Genomic DNA, 25,996 nt, shown 5'->3' with positions numbered 1-25,996 from the left:
TGAAAATGGTGATTCTTTATGTCACGTCAAAGGAGAACATTTGATTTTTAGTCCCATGTACCAGTTATCACCAGGCAAAGTGAAGTTTATTGAAGCCAGAGTAATCCATGACTAATGCTGAAAAAAGTAAGCAAACCAGATTGGTTTGGTGCATTTTAAAGCTGCCCAGGTATTTGGAGACTAAGCATGAAAACAAATGGTATGTGGTTCAGGTCTCTGTGAGACAAACACTCTCCTGCCCTTACCACAAAGCAAGTGTGAATAAGCCTTAGAGACTGACTTGAACTTTGCCTCCATTGTTGAACTTTTCTATGCTATTATGGTTTGGACGGAGGTTAGACACAGTGTTCCTGTCACTGTAACTGCAACTCCCTTAGTTTAATTGTGGGGATATGCAGAAGGTTCAAAGAGATCTGGTTCCCAAGCTTGCTAATGAGCATAAGGCTCCCTTCACCCTTAATGAATCAAGATTTCTATGTGAATTTTAGGGGAGAGGGGAGGAGAAAAGGGGGGAACCAAAGAGTTCACACAGTGGGACAACGACTTTACAGTGTAAAGACTATGCAGCTGGGCCATCTGAAGCTGATCTCAGTTATGAGCAACAAAGCTTAAATAGATTGTACTCTGAAGAGGTACATTTATGTGAATGTGAAGCATAGTTTTTGCTTCTGCTTCACTGACCTGTCTACTTATAACAGTGATAGGACCTTGACAAGAGCTTAGGGAAGGAGCACCACGTAGGGCAGCTCTTTCAAAATCATTTCATGCAACATGATTAGTGAAAGAGGAAACAAAATGAAGTTTCAGTCATTTTTAGGGCTGAGGTCTTTGGGGGAGGGGAGAATTAACAACTTCAATTTCTTGAATCCCACGCTGAGAAAAGTCATTGTTGAGTTGTGCTGCATTTCAGCTAAACTACAAGGCTGTTAAATTGAATATTTGCACAGTAGAACAGTCTTTGACCTTCTTGGCACAAAACAACAGAGGTTTCTGGCACATTCACAATTGTCTTTTAAAAAACACAAACAAAAAAGAAGGCAAAGTATTTTAGTTGAATCTATTTTCAGTTCACCAAATACCATGTCTCTCCCACCAACTTTTGACAAGAAATGTTGAAACACCATTTCCTCTTGTATCCAAACATGCTGATGAATGTTTCTTTGTACATACATTTATCTACCACCACTGTGTTTCACAATGTAATTGCTCTTATAATGTGTATGTTTTTCTATATATAATATTGGTAATTTAGTCTCAGAAAATTATGAATATAGTTCAGGAGAAACATATATATGCTTTGTATGCCCAAGTACACTACTGCATATCTAGACAGAATCTGAAATGCCTCAAATGTCATAGCAAATTTTATCTTAAGAAATACAAAAATACTTGAGTTCATTTCATTTTAAATGAGATGATAGCTGATTCTTACTGCAGGGTTTAAACATTAAAATTCATTCAAACAGATATCATTACATTTGACATCTGATTCCATAATGTAACAGAAGGATTATGAAGGAAGCTTTTGAAGCAGCAACTTAGTACCTTCTGATATGTGTGTTAATGTGTTAATGTGCATATGATGATTTTAAAACTACAATATTGTCTCTGAATAATGTGAAAGCATTCCAAGCATTGGCTCCTATGTCTGATCATTTCCAGTTTTTGCTACAAGTGTGTGCTTGAGAGAGAGAAAAAGAGAGAGAAAGGAGACTTTTAAAAGAAATGTAATCAAATTAGAGAAACATAAAGGTGAAATAGAGTTTCAAATACCTTAATTACTGGTGCAGAGGCAGGTTCCAAACTTTCTGTAGCCTTCCAGTCTCAGGTGCCTGGACAATAGTGAACAAAGTAATGAAAACTGACAAACCCCCATGGTTGACCCCTCTGTTCTGCCTCGCCTAATCGAATCTTGTGTTGTGCTTTTCAGATAGCTGATCAGCTTTCCTGGATTTCGCTGATGACACAGGAAAGCTTTGCCTGAAGATGGAAACACTGGAGTCGGAACTGACCTGCCCTATCTGTCTGGAGCTGTTTGAGGATCCACTGCTGCTGCCTTGCGCTCACAGTCTCTGTTTCAACTGTGCGCATCGTATCTTGGTCTCCCACTGTGCTACAAACGAATCAGTGGAATCTATCACCGCCTTCCAGTGCCCTACTTGTCGTTATGTCATCACCCTCAGTCAACGTGGTTTAGACGGACTCAAGCGCAACGTCACGCTGCAGAATATTATCGACAGGTTTCAGAAAGCTTCAGTGAGCGGGCCCAATTCTCCCAGTGAAACTCGCAGAGAGCGAGCTTTTGATAGCAACAGCATGTCCTCCAGTGAAAAAGTTCTCTGCCAGTTCTGTGACCAAGATCCTGCACAGGAAGCAGTGAAGACCTGTGTAACTTGTGAGGTATCCTACTGTGAGGAGTGCTTAAAAGCGACTCACCCAAACAAGAAGCCATTTACTGGCCACCGTTTGATTGAGCCCATTCCTGATTCTCACATCAGAGGATTAATGTGTCTGGAGCATGAGGATGAGAAAGTTAACATGTATTGTGTGACTGATGACCAATTAATCTGTGCCTTGTGTAAACTGGTCGGGAGGCATCGCGATCACCAAGTGGCAGCTTTAAGTGAACGCTATGACAAATTAAAGGTTAGTATTGTCTTACTACTTTGTTTACAAGTGTGGTATCAAGAAATGATATATTTTCAGCTCATTTGTTGTGTGATTGATATATTTGAATGGGTTATAGCTGCAGTTTTTGTCTTGTACTCTGTCTTGTCTTGTGCTGAAACTGATCGCTTTGCTAAACATCTATTATTAATTAGAATTAAATGTCTCAATGTCAAACTCTGCTGGCTTTATTTTTTAAATACAGTCAGCCCACCATATCCACAGATTCAACCGTCAATGGATTCAAAATATTCCAAAAAGTATAAATTCCCAAAAACAACCCTTGATTTTGCCATTTTATATAATGGGTGCCATTTTTACTTTGATATTGTATTTAATCGGTCTTGAGCATCCATGGATTTTGGTAAGTACAGGGGGGTCCTGGAACCAAACCTCAGCAGATACTGAGGGCCCACTGTAAAGAGTTGATATGGATATGATGGAAAAGCATTTATGTATGTATTTCAACATCTTTTAATGACAGTCTTTGCAGTATGAAAATCTATGAACATCCATGGAATGGTAGAGGCATATCATACATGCTGGTCTTGCCCCCAAAGTACCACATGTGTGCGGGGCTCCATTTGTTGTGGAGAATTATTGAGGCTTTTGTAGAGTAGTCCGCTGCTACTCTTCAAACCTTGTGGTTACTAGCCATAGATAGAAAATTCCTAAGCTACCTGACAGACCATTAACCGTGCAACTCACTGTATTTACTTGGAAGTAAGTCCCATCAAATTCAATGTGGCTAACTCATAATCGGGATGAGTCCCAATTGTATTTACTGCCATTGTTTTCCTTCCAATACATTTTGCATTTGTTCTACACAGGGAAAAGTATTACTATATCTGCTGTCTTTGCAGGAATTTTCCTGCTTGTCTAAACATACAATTGGGTTGTAAGTGGGTGTTACTGCCTTTGACACACATCTGTGTGTAATACATGAGACGCATCAGGGGAGGGAACCAGTTCTAAAAACATTGTATGTTCTGAAGAATCTGCATCCATAGTGAAAATTCTTTCCTACGATGAATGACCCTGGAACTCAGCTTTGCATATTTGTATACTATTTCATCAGTTTTAACAGAGAACAGTTTTAAGGAGCCTTCAGATAGCTGCTATGGGAAACACTTTTATACTTGTATGAGTCTATAGTCATTTTAAGCTGCCATATTGGATGCTGAGCAGAAAACTAGGGAAGGAGATGGGAAAATCAAAAGCCCCCTCCCCCAATTTCTCCAGGAAAGTGCTGCAGTGATTGTTTATAGCAGACAGACCATGGGATGAAAGAAAAAGCAAGCAATGGTAAGAGTGGCTTTTGGCCACTGTGTTTACATCTGATGGGAGTTCTTTCCCTACCCCCACCCCAGAAAACAGTCTGGTTTATTCAAACATAATACTTCAGAGAATAATTTTCTTCTTGCTAACATAAAAGCTCTATTAAGAATACTTGGACAATGGAAGGAAAGAAATATATTGCACAACATTAAGACAAAAGAGTGTCATCGTTAAAGAGTAGGGAGCCTCTGTAGTATTTTACATCATCAGCCATGGCATATAACAATGTGATTTTCTGAAAACTTAATTGGTGATTGGGTGGGACTCTGTTAAAATATACAGTATATTTCTTAAAACATACATACTCTCCATTTGAGTTTGAACTGTAAAGTTATTGTGTAGATCAATTTTAGAAGTTTTCCATAAGTAGGGGCAGAGCATAGTGATGACAATTGTTACAGTTTGGATTTCAGTGCTGTAGTTTGTTTTGTGCACTTAAGACACCAACACTGCTGTTCTGGCAACTATTTGGACTGAATGGCAACTGCATGTGTTTTTTTTTCCTCTCCTTACCGCTCTGATCTTTTATTATTGACCATGTTTTATTTGGCATTTGAGAAGCTGCCTAATCGTTTGTGTTCTTTTTATTGCTTGGCATGATTTTTTTAGTTTGAGACTTTAAAAATTTTATTCTTGCATTTCATTATCGCTTGGTGCCCTGGGCATTTTCTGATGGCCACAGAAGCAGACTAAATGTATTTAAATACATAAATGAGCATTTAAAGGTCTATAATTGGAATGAGGCGGTGGGTTTTTGCTCTAATGCATAGCTGAACAGACTTAGAAATTCCTTAACCTCTAAATCTCATTAATTTCAATATTTATGTGTCTTTGTTATTCCATAGACCTCTGCAATCTTTAGTTTTGATGTTCACTCTAGACATTTCAGATTAGGTCTATTAGATAAAACATCAGATATTTCCATGTAGAATGAGCACACAAAATGGGAGTAACTATTTTTAGAGCAACATTTTCAGAATCTTTGAGCAGATTTCCATAGGATTATTGCTCAAGTGCCATTTATTTGAGAGTGTACATTTTACCAGCATTTTGTGGACATGTGGCATTTGAAATTTGAATTTAAAATTCAATTTGAAAATATATCATGATGATGCCTCCTCTGAAAATATAGCATGACAATAAGTATGCGCAAGGTTCAAGGTTTGGATACTTTGTTGGTACCAAGAACAGTGGTGGTGACACAATGCCCAATTGCTCCCATTGCAAATGGGGAGTGGTTGGAGAAACTTTGTGTCTGTGACGTGCTCATGATGATGTCCGGACCCAGCAATCTGGTCCTCTCCTGATAAACGAGAGATATAAATCAACAAATGAATTGTTAAATCCAGACATTAGAAGATGCAGCCAAAGGACAGAATGTCTGTGTAGTTTGTTTAGCTGCTTCAACTTGCAGCAGAAACAATTGGAAGGCATCTTTTGGAAGTAATTTCTTACTTTCAAAGTAGGAATTCTGAAGAAGTTTGATATATTGTCATGTAGGAATGCATTTTTAGCCTTGTAACCAATCCATACTTTAATTTTAAAAATACATAAGTGCCAAGAACACTAGCAAAATACTTGATAGACTAAGTGATGCCCATGGTTTTAGAGGAACAGATTTCACTATAGTGCCAGAAGAGTCATTTCCCCTCCCCCCAAACTATTGATTATTTATGCTAAGAAAGTCTGTCTTGTCAAAATGCTCACAATTAAGGGCTCATTTTTAAATTTAAAATTAGGTATCTTGTACAGCTAAGTTTTAAAAAGTTAATTAGTTCCTAACTTAATAGTTCATGTGAAGGTGTACAGTCTTGCATTTGAGTACCAGAGAGAAACTTTATACTACATTTCACAGCACATTGCTACATATGTTGTTATATTGTAATTAATTAAAATTGTGTGTTGAACCAAATATATCAGACACACAGATATTAAGCTTAGTAAGAAATTTCCCATTGGTGACAATTATTCAATGTCGGATCCCTAGTTTTTCAAAGGTGGGGTCATGGCTGAGCAATCAAGGAATAAGAATCCTTTCCTTATATGCTTCAATCATGACAACATTCAGGAGGGGGGAAGTTGTAATTGGCTAAAATAAAAAAGGAGCAACATTCACCATAACACTTTCAGTGGAACATGTAGCTTAATCTTTGGTTTATTTGAAATTTTTCTTTCTCAGTATATTTCTGTGTTTTGATTATCAATTATAACGGATTAGCCATGGAGTTATTTTCAGTACAGTCAGCCCTCCATTCCATAGATTCTGCATCCATCCAGCATCCATGGCATGAAAATATCCACCTTCGCAAACCTTGATTTTGCCATTTTATATATGGGTCACCATATTGCTATGCCATCATACTTAATGGCACTTGAGCACTTGAGCACCCATGGATTTTTGTATGCATGGAGCTCTTGGAATCAAACCCCAGTGGATATCAAGGGCCGACTGCAATATACTTGTGACCATTATAGATTTCCTATGTTTTATGCTGAGAATAATAAATGTGTTTGGTCAAAATCCAGTGATTAATGTGACAAGCATTTTGACTTTCTTTTCTTTTTGGACACCAGCACCACTTGATGGTGTCAGCTTTATTTTGGAAGTCCAAAAGTTTCAAAAGGAATATGTTGTGTAAGTAAGGGGGTGCTCTTATATGCAAATGAACAGGGAGGAAAACCCAATGATCTCTCCCAAGCACCATGCGGGTTCAAAATGCTGCAGCCAGAATGCTGACCAGGACCAGTTATGGGGAGCATGTAACTCCCTTGTTAAAACAGCTTCACTGGCTACCAGTTTGTTTCCTGGCACAATTCAAAGTGCTTGTTATGACCTATAAAGTCCAGACTATTTGAGAAACCCTATCTCCCCATATGAACCAACCAGAGCCTAAGATCTTCCGGGGAAGGCTTTCTTTCGGTCCCACCACCATCACAGGCTTGCCTGGTGAGGACACGAGAGACAGCCTTCTCAGTGGCTGCTCCTACCCTCTGGAATATGGGAAGCAAGGCTGTCCCCCTCCCTGCTTGCCTTCTGTAAAGCAAAACAGCTTTATTCAGGCAGGCTTTTAATGTATAATCGTAGGATGGCTTTTAATATGGGGTATTCGTTATATGGGGTGGGTATTGTGTTTTTATTTTGGTTTTAATGTTTTTATTTTATATTGTTTTAATGTGTTTTTGTTTGTGAGCCGCCTTAGGTCCCTTCTGGGAGAAAGGCTGCATAGAAATTAAAATTTTTAAAGGAGTCCCTGAAATGTGTTTTTTAAATCTTTAACTTCAGAAATGAAGCTCTACTGAAATAGGAACAGAACCAATTTACCAAGATAATTTTTAAAATCCTAATTGATTTTTTAGGGGGAAAGCCCTCCCCCTTTTTGGATTGCTTTTACATTACATGTAGCCTAAATGTGAATAATGCCTTTGTTGAGCAAAATATGTACTCTCTCACGTGTGCATACATTCATATACAAAATCTTGTGGGAGAGATTTTCTATGCCTGCATAAATTTTGCAGCTGGGATGAACTGACATTCAAAATATAACTTCTAACACTGGTGGTGTACACTATAAAACAGATACAAAGACTGTCTTCTTCCAATGATAGCATTATGATCACAGTGCCATAGAAAGTAATGTTGAAAATATGACATTGTGTGATTAACTGAAAAGACAGTCCAATCAATACAACAACAGCTTGTGCAGAACCTGTTAATAAGTGCATGATTATTGTAAAATACTTGAAAAAGCAAAAGACACCTTTACTGAAATTGTGGATGAATATGAACAATATTACTTTTCATTAGAAGAGGACTAACAGGTTTTGTTTGGGCACACAAGTTTTTGTGAACATTCATACAAGCTTATGTTATAATAGATGTACTAATTTCAAAGGTGTGGCAAATTCTCATTTCCCCATGCAAAACAGATTAAAAGACAGAATTAATGAGACACAATTCACATAGTTAATACTTACACAAACAGCTTTGAAACAGTAAATAGCAGGTATGGCATGAGACAGTGTGGTTTAGTGGTTTGAGTGTTGGACTGTGACTCCAGAGACCAGGGTTGGAATTGACTGCATGAGACAGTCCTCCACACACATATCTAAAGGGTATGTGGGGGTTGGATCTGGGTCCCCATCCCTATTACTTCTTTGTAAGGGCCATCAACTGTTAACTACATTTGTGAATGACATCACAGCTAGTTTACCCTTAACACAGCTATCCTCCTCGAAATTAATACCCTTTAAATGTGGTTTAGAAAGATTTAAGTAGCTACACAGTAATGGTATGAAGCTTTGCTTTTGTGTCTTTACTAACAGGGTGCAAGTTCTACTAGTGATATTTTTAGCTTCCTTTTAAGTTACCTTCCTAAGTAACTTTGTATCTTTATATTTGCTATACTTAAAACCATTCCTTAAGAAAATACAAGAGTTGCTGTCCTAGCAACCCAAAAGGAATTATTGTCTTTCAAGACTGCCGTGCTGTACTGCCTTATTAAGGAGTAAATCCCACCGCACACACTCTGATTTGTGTCTGAATAAACATGCATAGGATGGTGTTGTATTATGTGGAGAAACCCATTAATTAGGTTCCTGGAAATTTAATCATTTCCCTTTGAAACATCCCAACCATTTAAACTGAGTGCTTGTCTACTGAAATGATTGAAAAACTACATGCAGGGATGTAGCCAAGGGGGGGGGGGTTCTTGGGGTCCGGACCCCCCCCCCTTGCATTAGCAAAATGAATGGTGTGTGCTGCTGCGCTGCCGCACTCAAGCCCCATTATAATGGTGGCACTTAGTCTGGACCCCCCCTTCCCAAAATCCTAGGTACGTCCCTGCTACATCCTAACTGCATAGTAACTGGTGAGCCTTGACAAGCAGCTTTTGGGTGTCAAACTATGCTAATTGCTTGCATTTGGTCTCAGCAGTGTTGCTAATTATTTAAACAATATTTCATCCTTCATTAACCAGGAGACAAAAGATGCCATTACAATCTAGCTCTTTTTGTGACAGAAATGAACCATTTGATTCAAAGTTTTAGTACACTGGTTTAACTGGGGCATGCATGCTACATTTGGCATAGAGTAAATGTAGCCTATATATATATATATATATATATATAGGAATAAGATAAAACATTTATCATTTGCAATAGTTAAATCTACAACCCTGGAAAGTTCTGAGCCATTATATATATAGCTCTCACGAGTGCGGATTCTTGTAAAGTTGTATGAAGACATCCTTCTTTTAAATATGTAGGGTAATGGCTTGCATTTAACCTCTGGCAGTGATTTTCATATGGCATATACATTCTATTTGTTAATTATTCAGAGTTACTTAGCAATAGTCTCCACTAAATAAATAAGATTTTAATTATGTCTGGCATGAGTAACAGATGTCTGGAAGATTCTAGAAGTATATCCATGACATACCTTGAGCACAAACACACACAAGCATACACATGTATATTCTTAACAAAGTAATTAAAATCTTAGTTTTCTCCTTGAACATATTAGACAAAATAAATAATCCCTCTCTTCAGAACTGGTTTTCCAAATTATTATGAAATAACAATTCATACACTAGGCAATTTATTGTCTGAGAGAGATAATTTAGGGGGGGGGATGTGACACAACACTGGTATAAAGCTAATGTGCTATGCTTTAACTGCATGATGTATTTATATGCATGCATGTCCCTTCAAGTCATATGTCAGCTTTTGGTGACCCCATTAATTTCATCAGGTTTTCTTAGGCAAGGAATATTCACAGGTGGTTTTGCCAGTTCCTTCCTCTGAAATATAGTTAGTCCACCCTAAATCAAAATGTTCCTTCTGATCCTCCTTGAAGAAGATATGAGTTAGATTGGTCCTACAGTACTGAAATCAGGGTAAAATGTATAAAATGCATGTTGTTGTATTGTAACATAATGTGACAGTATTGCATGATGTAGGAAAATTCACTTTATTATCTATTTTATATGTCTTTTATCAAGAGATCTCAAGTCAGCTTACAGCAGCATTAAAACAAGTAAAACTGGCTAAAAAAACAATAAGATTTATTAAATAATATACTCAATTTAAAAAAAATCTTTAAAATTTAAAAGTTTTTAAAACTATAAATAACAGTCTTTGGATTTGCATTGATGAGACCCAAAGGGTTTGGTGAACAGCCAAGTTTTAACTTGGCACCTAAATGATGAAAGTATTGTTGCAATTTTGTGTTTTCGAATGCATTTACAATGTCTTGTGTCTTCTTGTTGTTTTTGTTGTGTCTTCATGTTGTTTGTGACTTATGATGACCCTAAGGCAAGCCTATCATGGGGTTTTCTTGGCAAGATTTATTCAGAGGGGATTGCTGTTGCCATCCTCTGAGAGGGAGAAAGACCAAGGTCACCCAGTGGGTTTCCATGGCTGAACAGGGATTCAAACCCTGGTCTTCTATAGTTATAGCCCAGCACTCAAACCACCGCACCTCACTGGCCTTCCTAATCTCCTTTATTGGATCCCAGTCTTGCGTTGACTTTGAACATGTGTAACCACTACTGCAATAGATTTCATGCAGTGACATCACTCAAGGAGTATGGAGTATTAATTTTTATTTTGTGGGTTTCCCCTTTACAAAATCATGGTTATAGAAGAGACATTTGTAACAAGAGAAATCTGATTCAAATTAATATTACCTGTATGGATATATAAGTGTGTGTGTATCAGTGACATTCACGGTGGGCTTAAGTTACAAATTGTTTTTAAATGAAGATATTTTAAAAACCTTTCTTTGGTAATTAATGCGCAATGGTAACTAACACACATGTGGTGATCCAGGTGTTGTCTCCCAAAGGAAATTATTATGTTGCACAGAGGTCAGAATGTATTAAGAATGGTGTTCCATCTCACTCAAAAAATGTTCCGAACTATTCCCCAACTAGTGTAGCTGTAATCTAGTTACATGGCTGCCTTACACTCACCTACCATTCTCCTCATTTCCCACTCTTACAACATTTGGCAAAATCAAGACAACCTATAGGAAATACTGTAAGCATCCCTTTTATTGAAATATTAAGTTCAGTGTTTGTCCTGGAGATCATAAAAAATGCTGACAGCCACAAGATTTCCGTTCCCTTATTTCTCATTGAGCATTACTGTACCTTATCATTTTGACAATACCCTGCCTTTGTTTTGTTATTTTTTGTAATCTTTGTTTGTGTGCTTTTACTTCCTAGAGCTATAGCATACCCTCTGCAGTTAAAACAACAACAGATTTCTCCAAGGATGCCTCTCTGAATGGATTGGAGTATCCCTCTTTTTATAATGTCATCAGACAACATAGAAAAATATTGTCTTCACACTGTAATAGGTAGAATTGCACTCCAGCATATTATATACATATACAGACACCACAAAAAAGAGCAGTTCAATATGTTTCAACAAAGATTTTATGCAAAAGATAACAATATGCATATGTGAAATTCAACAACCAAGTCAGGTAAGGTTTGCATATGTAGCAAAAAAAGTTTTCAACTTTCTAGAGAACACTTCACGGCTTCTTGCAAAATGCTTCCATGATTTTTTTACATTCATTTACCAGCTTCCACTTTCTTTTTGATTTCTGTTTTGGTAGCCAAACATATACATCTACTTTTTCATTTTTGGATCCTGGGAGTAGCTTGTGAGCCAGCCAGAAAAACAGTTTCCTATTTTCTCTGTGTTTTGCTGTTCTCACATGCTCAGTAGAATCAGTTGCTATTTGGCTTGGCTGTTGGAAGCAGGCACACATGGCACACCCTCTGCAGTTAAAACAATGACAAATTTCTCCAAAACTGCCTCTCTAAATGGACTTGTTAGCTGCCTTCAGTCCCTGTAAATAATAATAATAATAATAATAACAATAATAATAATGTTTATAATAGGGGTGCCCTCACCACAGGCTAGTCCCATTGTAAAACTGGATCTGCCACTTCATCTCCATGCACAAAGACCAGTTTCCTATGTCTTTGTGCACTAACGACCATAGTTAAAATTGGACGTGCAACTTCATTTCCATACACAAATGATTTATTATTATTATTATTGCATTTATTTGTATAGTGCCATAGGCTTTACATAGCACTTTACAAAGGAAAGAAAACAACAATCCAAAATAGAAACAAAAGCCTGTCTACGGTGCACAATCTAAAACCACAAACAAGATTATAAAATTAATAAATATTACTATAACAAAGTTAAAACAATAGTATCAAAGTGTAAATTAATGCAAATAATATGTCAAAAATATACAGTAATAAAATCAATACGAAAGTTGGAATTTCTAATTTGTACAGTGCGCCTGCGTCATACGCTGAAAGCTGCAAGGGAGCCTGCAGGAGCACATGGGGCACAAGGGGCAGCACGTCCCATTAATACTAATGATTTTCAATGGGGTTCAAGCATACACTTTTTTTTACACAGGAGGGTCCGGAACGGATCCCCTGCATAAAAAAAGGGTGCACTGTATTGACATCCTGACATACCAATGGCATATATATGTCTGTACCTAGCTTCCACTCCACCAAATACATCTGAGGAAGTAGACTGAAGTCTATGAAAGCTCATGCTGCCAATTTCTTTCTTTCAATTAGTCTCAAAGGTTCTACAAGATCTCTCTCCGTACTGATTATACAGACTAACACGGCTATATCTTTGAATTCTACCACTATAGCAGGATTGCATTTTGTAGAGAGGCGGAATATAAATACATTTCATTATCATTATTACTATTAAGCTAATGCAAAAGCTCAAGCTTTTTTGTTGCATTTTTTTTACTGTAAATATGCTGCTGTTATCAAAAGTCTGAGGCCCTCTTTCACCTTCCTCTGAAAGTAGATGCTGCTAAATTTTAAAAAAATCTAGCTAAACAGAATTACAGGATGAAAAGGAGGGCTGAGTGCTTGTAAAAAGACTTTGTTGAAAAGAGGTTCTTTGTCGGAAATTTTGCTAGTTGAGGTATGTCCTACAAGTCTACAGAATAATTACCATAATCATAATCATTTCATTAAGCTTAGACCATTCAAAACTCCTATCACTCCAGCCCTGTGTAGCTTACTCGGTAATATTAAATAGGATTTATTCCTGAATAAGTATGCATAGTTAACTGCAGTTAATTTATCACAATGAATCTATCAATATCTGAAATATAACTTCTTTGCATGAAGGTTCCATTTACATTCATAGAGTGGATGTACAGTAGCTGTTAGTTATTACCTTAATAGGCTTTACAATAATAGGAAATATCCCTCTGGCACACTTTTAGGATCTGAGGCCACTATGAGACAAGCCTATTATTTTACAGCTATGACCCTTGCTTAAACTTTGAGTGACTTATGACAGCTAGCAGATAAAACCCAAAGGACATTGCCCAGCAACCCTTTTGCTTGTCAGCACCCTTGTTTACACTCACTTTACTGTTGCAAAGGAAAACCAAAACTTCTTCATAGAACATGGATTGGATCAACATATGTCCTGTCACACTAGAATTCGCTAGAGTGATTTCTCTTGGTGGTATAAATAATCCCATAGTGAATGACAACTGCATTTTGACCTAACAGGAGAGGAAAATCATGGCTTTATGAAGTATTAATATGAACAGGAAATTTAATTGTATATTAATGAATACACTGCTCCATAATATATCTTCTCTCTTGTATGCGCACACTCTGTGTGTGTGTGTGTGTGTGTGTGTGTGTGTGTGTGTGTAATATAAATAGTATTTTCTAAAAAATAAATTAAGTATCCTGTCTTCAAACTGGTAACTATCTCTCATATGGTAGTCAGGAGAAGAACGTGAAATATGCTGACTTGTTTCTCAAGGACAAAAATGGAAAAAAAGTTACTTATTAATAAACCAATAACAAGTTTCATCAAAATCAGTAGTCTTGGTGCTTTCTTCAGATTGTCTCAATTGGTAGGTCAGGGAAGAGAGGGAAAACTGTTAGGATACTGAGCTACAGCACACATTTCACTTTATACACTTCACTGTATTTATGAGCTAGTGGCGCAGAATTTATAGAAGAGAAACAGAGATTATTGATTTATTTTAAATAAAACCTAGTAATCAAGTTTTCAAACCAATATAAGCATGACACCATTTTAGCCACAATTTGTCTCTCAAAAAACTTTGAAGACAGAAAGCTATATGACCAAGATAGATGTAAAGTAGGCAATCTAGATTTTCTTTCTGTCAGGTTCATCACCTTCTTCCAGAGAAGTTAAAATTTCTCCTTTCTCCCAATTGCCAGAATGCCAGCTGCCACTAGTCAGTGTTCTTTATCTCCTTCCCTTTTTGGATTCTACTTTGGATCAGGTGGTATCTCCCTTTTGACAGATAATGCTGTGCTTTTTAATTTTTAAAACCAAATTAATCCCCCAAATCCAGTGACCCTAAAGGGTTCAAAGTCTAAAAGGATGGTGACAAAAACAGTAGGAGTAAATATTGAGATATGCATCCTTTCCATCTGTTGGAATGTTTGCATACACTGTGCATTGTACAAATGACTCCCTATTTTTCCATCTACATTTGTTTAGCTAGGAGGAGGCCTTTATGGAATATAGTTATTGTGTTTATTTATTCCATTTGTTATTGATGTTGTGTTGTAATTTGGTTGACCCACTCATGTGTCTTTCATATATATCAAGCTTTCATTTTTTTTTCTGTTGGCAAAGATTCATGGTTAGAAATTTCTGCACAACGTTCATGAAAGTAATGTTCTGAAGGTATTAATTGGTAGGTGGTACTTTCATTTGTCATTTTTTAAAAAAAATTAAGAGCTTACGTTTTTAATTCCCATCTGTCTAGCTGGACCTAAACTGTAACACAGTCTGTGCTGGAACAAAAGAATCCTGTAAATCTAAAGATGAAACTAGATGTTTCAAGAGACAGGATCTGCTATGACATCTCCATTCACTGCTCTTCCCTGCCTCAGCTGCTGACAGTGAATGATGTGAGGCTGTGAAAACACATGAGCTGATGGCATCACATTCTGTATTATTTCATAGTAGACTTTATCAAGAAGAAGGGAGAAAGTACAGGAAACTGAAAGAAACACCACTTGCCTTGATGTTTAACTTAAATAAGAAGTTCACCCCATTAAGGTTGGCCATAGATTATCTCATTGCTTTTGTGCATTACTGTTGCAAAATCCAACATCTGCAAAATTATTTTCATTGTATTTTAGATTCCAGGTTATGACCTGATATTTTTTAAATTATGAAGACACATAAACCTAGATCCTTTCTTCATTGTATCTAGTACTACATTGTCTTTAATGCTTTGTGATTTTTTCCTAAACTTCAAATTACCCTGTCCTACTATGGAGTGGGGAGCTAGAGAAAAAAAAGAAGCAGCAAGTCAAGTACAAAAGGAGGGCATTTCATTCACACTGTAGCAATAAAGAATGAATAATTTAAGATCCCTCAAGAGATGGAAAAAATAGAGTGAAGAAAATAGAATCCACATAATAGTGTGCATGTATCTGACATCTTTCTAGCATCTGGCCTCAGATTGCTTTAATTGATGTGTTTGGTTTTTTTCCTTGTTTCCAATACTGTATATTAACTAAGCATGTACATGGTTAGCCACAAAGTCTGTGCTTCAAATGCTTCCTTAGCCATTACTTCATTAGGTGGTTTTAGGCAAGATGCTGGTCTCTCTTTATCCACTATTTAGGAAACAAGAGGCAATGCTAACTGTGGAATTCCTTGCTCTGTCGTCTTTTCTGAATTCCATCTCATTTCCATTGGGGGAATAACCATATATGTCTACCAAAGTCTGAATAAGTTTCCATGTAAGAAGTAAAAAAAAAGTAAGGGAGCATTTTGCAACCTAATACAGGATGAGTCTAGAATTCTGAATTTTGAAATCCTCCAAAATTGTCCACATAGGTGGCTGAGATATAGCTTTGCTTTCTGGTGGTTCAGTGTATACAAACTTTGTTCATGCACAAAATGATTTTAAAATATTATGTATAAAATCACCTTAAGGCTATGTGTATAAGGTATATACTGTATAAAACATAAATAAATTTAATGTTTAGATTTTGGTCCTATATCCAAGATATATCATTATGCATATGCAAATATTCTATAATTTTAAAAAAATGCAAAATCCCAAACACTTCTGATCCCAAACATTTTGGACAAGGGAGACTCAACTGGTATGCAAAAAGTGTGGGGAAACAAAGGTAGGATTAGTAGACATAAAAAGAAATGTTGACTGAAAGATTTTCACATCCCTGCTAATACCCTTATGCTGTTTCATAGTAATGCTAGCTGGGGCAACTGTGAAGGGTTTCTGGTTAGTGAAAGGCTAGGGTTCAATAGACAAACCATCTCTGAACTATTGGGTGCTTGTTATGAACCCAGGTCTAATTTAGAATGGGATTGAGCCTGATTTCTAGTGGGAACTCCTGAAATCCAGAGGTCAGTCTTCTGTTCTGTACTTTTTTCCTGATAATGCTACTTTCTTCACAGTTAGTGGTTGACTTGGTACTGGTGAGTTATCACTTTCAGTTGGCTGACAGTACATTAATGTTTGGTTTTAAAAGTATGATGAACGTGTAACTAAATCTTTTGATTCATCTTTTGTTTCAGTAGTTCATGAAATGCTGGTTTGAAACTGTTTCAGAAAAAAACTACAATGCAACAAGTGAGACTGATAAATAATAATAAAAAAGAAGCAAAGACCAAAGTAAACTTGCTACATGCTACTTCTGGAAAACATTGAAAAACGTTCTCCAGAAATGTTTGATTTGCATACCAATATATAGTTCTCAGGTCACTCATCTTTAGACACAGAGGTTTAGATTCATATTATTCCAGTGTTACAGATGGAGATATAATGGTGTTTGAATGAAGTAAATTCACAGCTAATTAGATTGTTTTTGACTCTGTTCTTAGATCTGCGCATCTTTTTTATGATCCCATTCCTTGTTTGCACATCATTTTAAGAACCCAAACAGGAAAAGTAATCTATTGTACCTCATCACCACAACATAGTATCAACCCTTTTGGTCCTTTATTTACTGTCCCACAAAAGCACCATAAAAAACTGATTGCCAAATTAATTTAGAATGTTTCTCCATTCAGAACAGAATTTAGGTCTATTCTGGCTTCTTTTAGTGGATTGCAGACTCTCTGATCTGATAATACTTGGAAGTATATTGACTCCAGATTAAACAACCTGCCATTCTCTGTGCCAACAATACAAAACTGTTTACTAAATGCTATTCTGAAAGTTTCTATACTTTAGCAACAGGGTCAAACACCCCCACCCACCCCACACAATTTATTGTTCAGCTATAATTTTCCCATGCTGGCAGTAAGTTTTAACATGGTAGTACTTCAGAAGTTCTTTTTTCAAGGATTAACCTTCAAAGCCTTATTAGATTGTACACTTCATTTTTCATGAGCAGAGGAAACAGGTGTGGCAATGACTGAGCTAATGTGATCATTAAGTATATTTACCCATGCCTTCTTTGAAATTTTGACTTGAACAAACAGTGCTCACAAGGAAATGGAGAGAAAATTAACACAACCGAGAGAATGATCCCCTTAAATCAATTTTACAGTACTTACTATAACAGAAGGCTCTTCAGAATTAAAAAGAAAAGGAGATTGTGTTTTAGGCCCTGTATCTAACATTCTCTTTTGATGATTTATTGGTTCAATTCTTTTTGAGATTCTCAGTGACTTCACTCTAGATCCCCATTGTCTTATTGTCTTTCACTTGTCTAAGTCACATGATGCATTAGGTACCAAACCCAAGTGTACATAAACTTGAATGTCAAGGTTATCAGGTGATTCCTTCTGTACTCATTAACACAAATTCTTTCTGTCATAGTCTCCTAATATTTTTAGCTCTAGAAGGCCTTTCAGTTGTGTTATATTGTATTACAGTGTATTAAATGATAAATCAAGATTGGCGATTTATATTCAAGCAGGTTAATACTGTATTTGTATTTCAGTAATATTAAATTAATATTAAATTATTCTGATCAAGACTGAGTCCTTATTCCTTAAAAAAACATACATGGATAAGTATCATTCTGGTTTTAAATGCATGGCTCTTTCGAATCTGATACCACTCAGCCTAATTCACCAGTACAGGGAATGTTTATCCCATCTGTATATCTTGCCATTTTGACACTGCACACTTGCATTGCTCTTTACTGCCCTATTAGTGATATTGAAGCAATGAACAGGAAATGTGTTTTGTACCAAAGGCCAGTGGCTTTCTTTCTTTCTTTCTTTCTTTCTTTCTTTCTTTCTTTCTTTCTTTCTGTTTACAATCTGAGGCCCTGATCCGCTGCTTTCAAGGCCGCTTCCCCGCGGCCTGGAAAGGGGTGTCCTTGGGGCTCGGCCCCTTTCTTCTTTGTGTCACTGGCGCAGCCATGTAAAGGCCGCGCCAGCGACACAAACTTGGAAGGCGCTCCATTTTGGAGCTCCTTCCGGTGCCGTGGAAAGGGCACTCCAGGCGCCCTCACGCAGCGCCAGAACGTCACTTCCGCGCCACTTCGTTTGGAGGTGGTGCAGTCGTGACGTCCCAATGGCGGTGCCATGTAGAATGGGTGCCACCATTTTATACATACTAGGTACATACTAGGGTTAGGGCATCCGGAAAGGATGCCCTTTCCTAACCCTAGTACATACCTAGTACATACTTTTTGCCCATATGTAACATGCCAAAATTGTGAGAGCTGCAAAAATAAAATGTTGTTTTAAAATGAACTACAGGCATGCCTCTGTTAATAATGCCTGTGACATAAAAGTTCCTTTTTACAAAAATTTACACACACACACACACACACTCCTTTTCCTTCTTGTTTTCTGTCTAGCTAGACTTTTTAAAAGCAGCATCAGCACTAGGAGGAAGGTAAAAGGCAGACTTTCAGTGTCAGATTGCAGCAGTGTGTGTGCAGCAGGGATGGAAGAAATAAATTTAAAGATAATTAGCTATACTAGTCATTCAGTCATGTGAAAAATTGTAGATATTCTTATCCCTATTTTAAAGCAATTTTCAGGCTGTATACTGCAGGAGCCCATGTGCCTCTGAAAAAGTGGGCTCATAACAGGCTTTTTTTTTTTTTACAAGATCTGATAATAAAACCAGCAGTGAGTAATGTGTATTTTTTTAAAAAATATATGTAATTTATCTGTGTGGAAACAAATGAATTAAACTCCACAGTTAATGTTTAGTATTGAGCTGACTGCTTGAATTCAAGAAATTGACAAGGTAACATTTTGAAAAGTTACTTCTTCATTTGGAAACCACTTGGAATACTCATGTGTTTTGCTTTCAGTAATTTGTGTAGATTAATTAATATTTTGAAGTGACCAACTGTGTCATTATGTTTTAGTGTAACTCCTGGCTCAGCCTATTGTAAACAAACAAGACTATTTTGAGTGTATTAAAGTAGCTCAGTGTTCCATGGCACCTCTGAGGCACACCCAGAGTATTAGTTTTGGATGGGAAATTATGTCAGAAAAGTGTAGGAAATGTTTTCCAGAAGCTGAGGAGAGAAGAGATAAGAAAGTAGAAATGTTCCCTTATTTAGTATAGTCTGGTACTGTGGTGGGGGGAAAAGTGATTTCCTAGCACATGCTTTGGTTTATCTGTGGATTCAAGCAGTCTTGTTGTAGTGTGGGTTTAGTAATATGTATATTCTGGTTTCAGTCAGTAGATACGTTACTGCATTAGGAATGAGTCAGTCCAAAAGAAAAGATGAGATATGTTTCTTACCCTGAATTTTCTGGACACTCTGTGATAAATGCCTTGGATTGCTTCCACTGCTGTAGTTTGTTCAAGAGGAATTCCCCACCTGATCTTCTCCACTGTAGCTGCTTGCACTCCTCAAAAGGCTCCCTTATATAATAAGCCTCCTATCCTTTCCAGTGCAGTTCCCTGCCATACATCCAAAGTTTTAGGTACCCCTACCTTCAGAAGGAGTTTTTCAAAGGGCCACATGAAGCTCCAGTTTAAAAGAAGTTTGACCTTTGTTGGAGGTTAAAAAAACAACAACAACTCAGAGTTAAGTCCCAGCCCCTTGACTCCCTCTTTAGGATTCCCCTGTTGCAGCTAAAAGGCAGTATCTTCAAATCTAGAAAACAGATCCAGGGATAACCATGTTGGCCATACAGCAAAGTACAATACCTCCAAAATCCTTCTCCAACAAAGATAAAACTTTTTTAAAATTGGGACTGCCTTTTGGTGTGTTTTATCTAAAGAGCACCTAAAAGTTTTTCAAATGCAACAACACAGATACTTCTTTAGAAATTCAATGTTCTCTGGCAAAGAAGTGGGTCGATAGACTCACAGGACAGAGACAACGTGGATCTCAAAGGAGTTTCTTTTTGTGTTGTTAATGGAGTTTGAATTTTACTTCCTGGATTTTGAATCTTTCTTTCTCAGAACTCACCTGGCCAAAAAAGAGGAATGACCTCTGATTACATGGATGACCCTCCATACCAGCTTAACTGAGAACAACTATGCCAACACCTTGGCAAAATGTAGGCCTGTGACTCCAACATCCCCCCTCCCATTTCTCCTGTTTGATTTTTAACACCTTTGCCTGAAAAAGAAGCCAGTGGAATTTAGAAAGCTTGCATAATCTATGTTGTGCATTTGGGTTGGCCCAATATCAGTATCACTTTTTTTGTGGATTTTGAATATTATTGTACTTTGCTGTTTCCTACAATTTAGCAATTGTATATATTGTTTCCTACAATATAGCTATTGGAGTACATATGTAGAATTTTTAAGTGTTTGCCTGAACACACAAGGACTGAAGTATTCAGGAGACAGAGGCTTGCATGCATGTCCCCACATGGGCCAGCTCTTCTTCAGACCACAGTGTACTGCCTTATTCAGATTTCCAGTTATGGAGGTGCTTGTAGGTGCATCTAGCCCAATGTGCTCACCCCTTGGCTGTAAACATGAAGATGTCTGAAGAGACAGAGACAGTGCTGCCATTAGGCTGGCTGAAGCAGTTGTCTTTGGCAGTATGGCACTAACCACCACCACCACCACCACCACCACCCCCCGCAGATGGGAATGGTCCACTGTAAATAAATTAATATTGACTATATCTCTCAACACAGACATCAAGCAATATGGCAACTATTTATGTTAGCTGGCTGGTGGATTCTGGGAGTTGTGGTCCAAAGGGTAACTTTCCCAAGCTCTAAATCATGGTTATCAGCAGTCAAGGACCTGGTACTTTACATCTTGTACAATTAGTGCTTGTTTTCCCAGTGCAAACTGATAGCTGAGCAGTGTACTTTGATGGGATCAAACTGCAGTGTAAGTCTGCTGAGACAACTCCAAAAGCCAATCCTTACACATCTGGGACTAGCCTTGGAGCCTACTCTTTCATCAAGATACTCTTCTCTGGTATAAGGATATAACCCTTTTTTATCTTTATTGTGATTGTGGAACTAAAACCTTGTGGCCTTCTCAAAATAGTTGATTTCTCTAAAACTTGATTTCCACTTCTTTGTATTTATGCACCAACTCAGAATCTGACTGCCCAACTGACCTTGACTGAGGCCTAATAGAAGCATAATAACTAGAAAGAGGCCAGTGTGACATTGTGGTTTGAGTGTTGGACTGTGACTCTGGAGACCAGGGTTCAATTATCCACTCAGACATGAAACCCACTGGGTGGCTTTGGGCAAGTGATAGTTTCTCAGCCTTGGGAAGGCAATGGCAAACCTCCTCTGAACAAACCTTGCCAAGAAAACCCTATGATGGGTTGACCTTAGGTTTGCAACAGCAGCACTCCAATATAGTGAGGCAAATTTCAGGTTCTACAGGAGTACTGATTCCAAATGCTTTTTAGAAAAGAATTCTGAATTAATTATTTAACAGTGAACAGTTTTAAAGCTATAGTTTAAAAATAACCATGGAGCATTTTCTGATTTTGAAGCCATTTTGAAGTTATTTTTAAAAACTAACTGTACAGTAAAAAGTGATATTCTCTATTTTGTCAGTTGCCCAACCCCAAACAAGAGAATGTGGCAGTGCATATCTCAGTGTCAGGTATATTAATGAGATGTGATTCAACATCTACCTTTTCCTAAAGCTTCTGTTGAACAACAGGAGGACTTGTGAACTGTTGACCTTAGACAGAGGAATTCCTACAAATTTAGAACGACTGTTGCTTCTGTGGTGATAGAGATCTTTTTTAACTACTACTAAGCTCTGAATTAGCCATTTATTTATTTATTTTGCAATTACAGATGGGTTGGACTTGCAGGCTGAATAGCTCAGCAACATAAGTAAGCTTTTGTTAATTAGAATACCAATCCAACAACAGTCCAGGATGTGAAACTCCTCTGCTTTTCATTAGTTGATTTAAATGATTAACTAAATATTTTATCTTAAATTATATAAATAAAGAATGAAGAAGGGACATGTTGTTAATTCCACTGAGTAAAGCCGAAATTAGGAACTGGGCTTATTTTGTTTACTTTGTATGTATGTATTTTGATACCCTGATATTTTGTATTTTGTACTTTGTTTCTCTATGTTTTTAGTCCTCTATGGGCCATTTTTCCCAGAAGGAAACAACTTGGAAGTCACAGTTCAATCATGCCTTAACCCCAGTAGCAGGTGAAAGGCCCTCCCTTCCATTTCAGCTACCATTGCTGTGCACTCAGAACAAGAGAAGAAGCAGGGGCTGCCAGACTTAATCCTCTCCTCCATGCCATTCCCTTCCCTTCCCCTTATGTTTCACATCTTATTTCGAGTATAATCTTGAGGGCAAGAAACTGTCAAATTAATCATTTTTAAGCTGCTTTGGGAGCCTATAATTTTTTTTTTTACAATTCCAGGTCACTTCTTGTTAGAAAAAAGACCTTCCCAGATCTACAATGTGTAATATGAGTATTCCCTGTCATACATCTAGAGTCATTTAGGACTGTGATAGGAGAAAAGCTATGCTTTCCAATAAGACAGGAATATATCTCTGAATGAATTATGTAAATTACGTTTACTTGTACAGTATTGGATACTTTACTGCATAAGCTATTGTTCTGGTTTCCCAAGCTTCCCATTATAAGAAGAGGATTGACCAAGATATACCATTTTAGGAAATGTAAGGATTCCAACATGGTAATGATTCCAAATGTTAGGATTCCATCATGGTTAGGTTACTGGCATGTTTCATATAATCAATAACCCTCTTATTTATTTTGAAATTGAGTGTGTGTCTAGCGTCTGCATATGTTTGTGTTTGCACACACACACATTGCAAAACCTATCTATAATAAAGGTAGAGAGATAGATATAAGATGCATATACTGTATATACTCATGTATAAGTCTAGAAATTTTAGTAAAAAAATTGACCCCAAAAACCTGAATCGACTTATCTGCAGGTCAATGTACATCCTGTACTTTAACTCTTATAAAAAAGGGAACAATCCCCTGGTGAATAATCTGTCCTGGAAGCACTGATTTCCTTCTATTCTCTCATCCATCCAACCTTTAGTGTTAGCACAAACAGTTATGTCTGTTGGAATTTTATAAGTTCTTTGGCATTGCTTTCCTTTGCTTCATGCTTTAGCTCTTTTGTTACATGCCCCTAGGTTTTACCCTCGGCTTATCCACAGGTCATATCAAAATCTATCATTTTGGCCACAAAACCTGCCCCCAATTTATACATGAGGTCAACCTATAGTTGAGTATATATGGCACTTCAAATTCATGCATTTGAAACTTAGTAAACAGAATGTTAAATATACAGTATATGTTTTAAGTGTTGGTTCAAATAACTGTGACTTAGCACTTTCAAAAGATACTCTGAATGATTTTGTACAAATATTCCACTTCTCCAATTATGATAGTTATAATTTTGCATCCCTTGGAGGAACTGACTAAAGTTTTTAAAACGACTTCCTCTTGCTCTTGTGTACCACTTCCCCACCCCTCAGAAAATGGAGGAAAAGAAACAAAATCAATAGCAACCCTGGCATTAAGGATAACTGTACATTTGTAAAGTGAATCTAGTGCTAATATTAGTATATTTAAGCAATCAAATGCATGTTAACAAATGTACATAGTACACAGTATACATTTTCCTTCTATTTTAGAAATGTTAAACTATATATTCCACGTTTACTTTTTTGTATTATACAGTTTTTAGGGACTGATATCATCCAATAGGAATGGAAAATATAGGTTTGTTTTATTTTAATTGACCAAGTATGCCATTTTGTATTCCATCCTTCAGTGCATCCCATTTTATAATCCAACCTTAATTAGTTACAGTATATGTTTTGCAAACAACTTCCACCTGTTAATACTTGACAATTAAGGACAACTTTTCTAGAACCGGCCAAAGATATTACATACAATTCTTTCAAGCTAAGCAATGAGTGCCAAAGGTCCAGATGGTGCACTTACTATCATCATCTGGTGCTGTGGTTAGTGTTCTCTTGCTTAATTATTACAGGAGGAGGAAGTCAACGTTCTTAGAAAATAATTCTATATCATGATATGTTGGGCATTTAAGTAAAATTGCCAGTTCTGTATTATTAAAGCCAGTAGGTAAAATGCAAGGGGAGATGTCACATAGATTGTGCCTATATGGTTGTGGTACCCAATTTAGCACATGCTCCAAAATATAGGCATATATATTAGTGATGCTTACTTCCAGGTAAGTGTCTTGCAGACTGAATATCTTTTTTTTAAAGATAGAATGGGACCAAGAAAATTGCTGATAGATACACTTAGGAAGCACACATTCCTATTTTGAACAGGATTAGAAGAGATTTCAGCAAGAGCATTTGGCCTGGAGCTAAACTTTTGTTCCAGCATAAATCTATTGTATCAGCAGACTGAGGTGCCTTGAATTCAGCCTGCCAGAAGGGGAAGCAAAAACAGAGAAAGAAGGGTGGAGTTTGTAGGTCAGCCGTGGATTTTGTGTAATTCATTTGTTATTTGTAGATTTATGGACCCAAATCTGTCTGAGATTTAAGGGGAAAACATGACTTTATCATAGGTTTCCCAAATGACATGTTGGTGCTGGCAGTCCTACAAAAAGCATAAAAGCAAATCATGCAGTTAGGCTGCTCGGCACAAAAAGCTCTTCTCATGCCAGTGATTCTGGGCTTTCATCTTTAGCACCTAAGGCTTTTTCTGTGTTACTTAAGACTGGAAAGTGTCCTCATTCTTCAGCATGGTAAAACATTAATGAATAAAGACCTGGATTTTTCATCAGATACCTTTAGGTTGTGGTTGTGGCTGCTGTTGTCATCTATTGGCTTGACTCTTGGTTCTTTATCCAATAATTATTATCCAGTAATTTGGAGATATGCAGGGCTTTCTTATAACACTAAAATGGTTAGCATAGGTGAGAAACGGATCTTTACATTCAATACCAAAATCTAGTAGCAAGATACTACTATTAGCAGGGATCCTCCCCCCTGGGGGGACATGAGAGTTGCTGAAAGGGAACATGACATTTGGAGGCTCTGATCCCTCTTCCTCCTTCTAAACTGTTGTGTTTAAAATTTACATATATGTTGAGTTAAATACTGAATTTATTTAAATAAATCTATTCTGATTTGAATGATGCCCTTATAAAATGTTACAGCATGAATATACATGAATGTGCAAATGAAAATACACACACTAAACATAACATTTTTATTCATATACTGTACTGAGTGGGTGGGCATGATGTCTGCATATAGATGTAAAGGGTGTCCCAAGCGTAAAAAGTTTAAGAACCACTGCTGTATATTTGCCTCCAATTCCGGAGGAAGTATCCATCTCAAAACATGAGTGTGAGAGAGCTGATGTTAATATTATTTAGATTAATAAGCTGCTATTTAAGGAAACATACTCAACTATCCTGATTTTTCAGATAGTCCTGATTGATCCTCTATCATTCCACATTTTTAGTTGCTTTTTAAATGTCCTGTTTTTCTTTCTTTCCCCCCTTTGTATTCAG

At 37.1% G+C, this 25,996-nt stretch overlaps 1 protein-coding gene across 5 annotated transcripts in view; it reads left to right on the top strand.

Annotated features, from left to right (window-relative positions):
* Nucleotides 1-25,996, top strand: part of MID1 (midline 1) — a 256,629-nt gene that overhangs the window by 167,031 nt on the left and 63,602 nt on the right. For all 5 annotated transcript variants that reach the window (XM_089511601.1, XM_089511600.1, XM_089511598.1 and 2 more), the window contains exon 2: nt 1,931-2,646. In XM_089511601.1, the coding sequence (XP_089367727.1) occupies nt 1,987-2,646 (660 nt within the window). In that variant the 5' untranslated portion in view covers nt 1,931-1,986. The remainder of the gene's footprint in view (nt 1-1,930; nt 2,647-25,996) is intronic.

This window comes from Sceloporus occidentalis, unplaced genomic scaffold (genome assembly GCF_023333645.1).
Source record: "Sceloporus occidentalis isolate IW3139 unplaced genomic scaffold, rSceOcc1.0.p SCAF_2, whole genome shotgun sequence".
NCBI lineage: Eukaryota > Metazoa > Chordata > Lepidosauria > Squamata > Phrynosomatidae > Sceloporus > Sceloporus occidentalis.
Note: the sequence above shows the minus strand (reverse complement) of the source record. Positions and strands in the feature narration are given on the sequence as shown.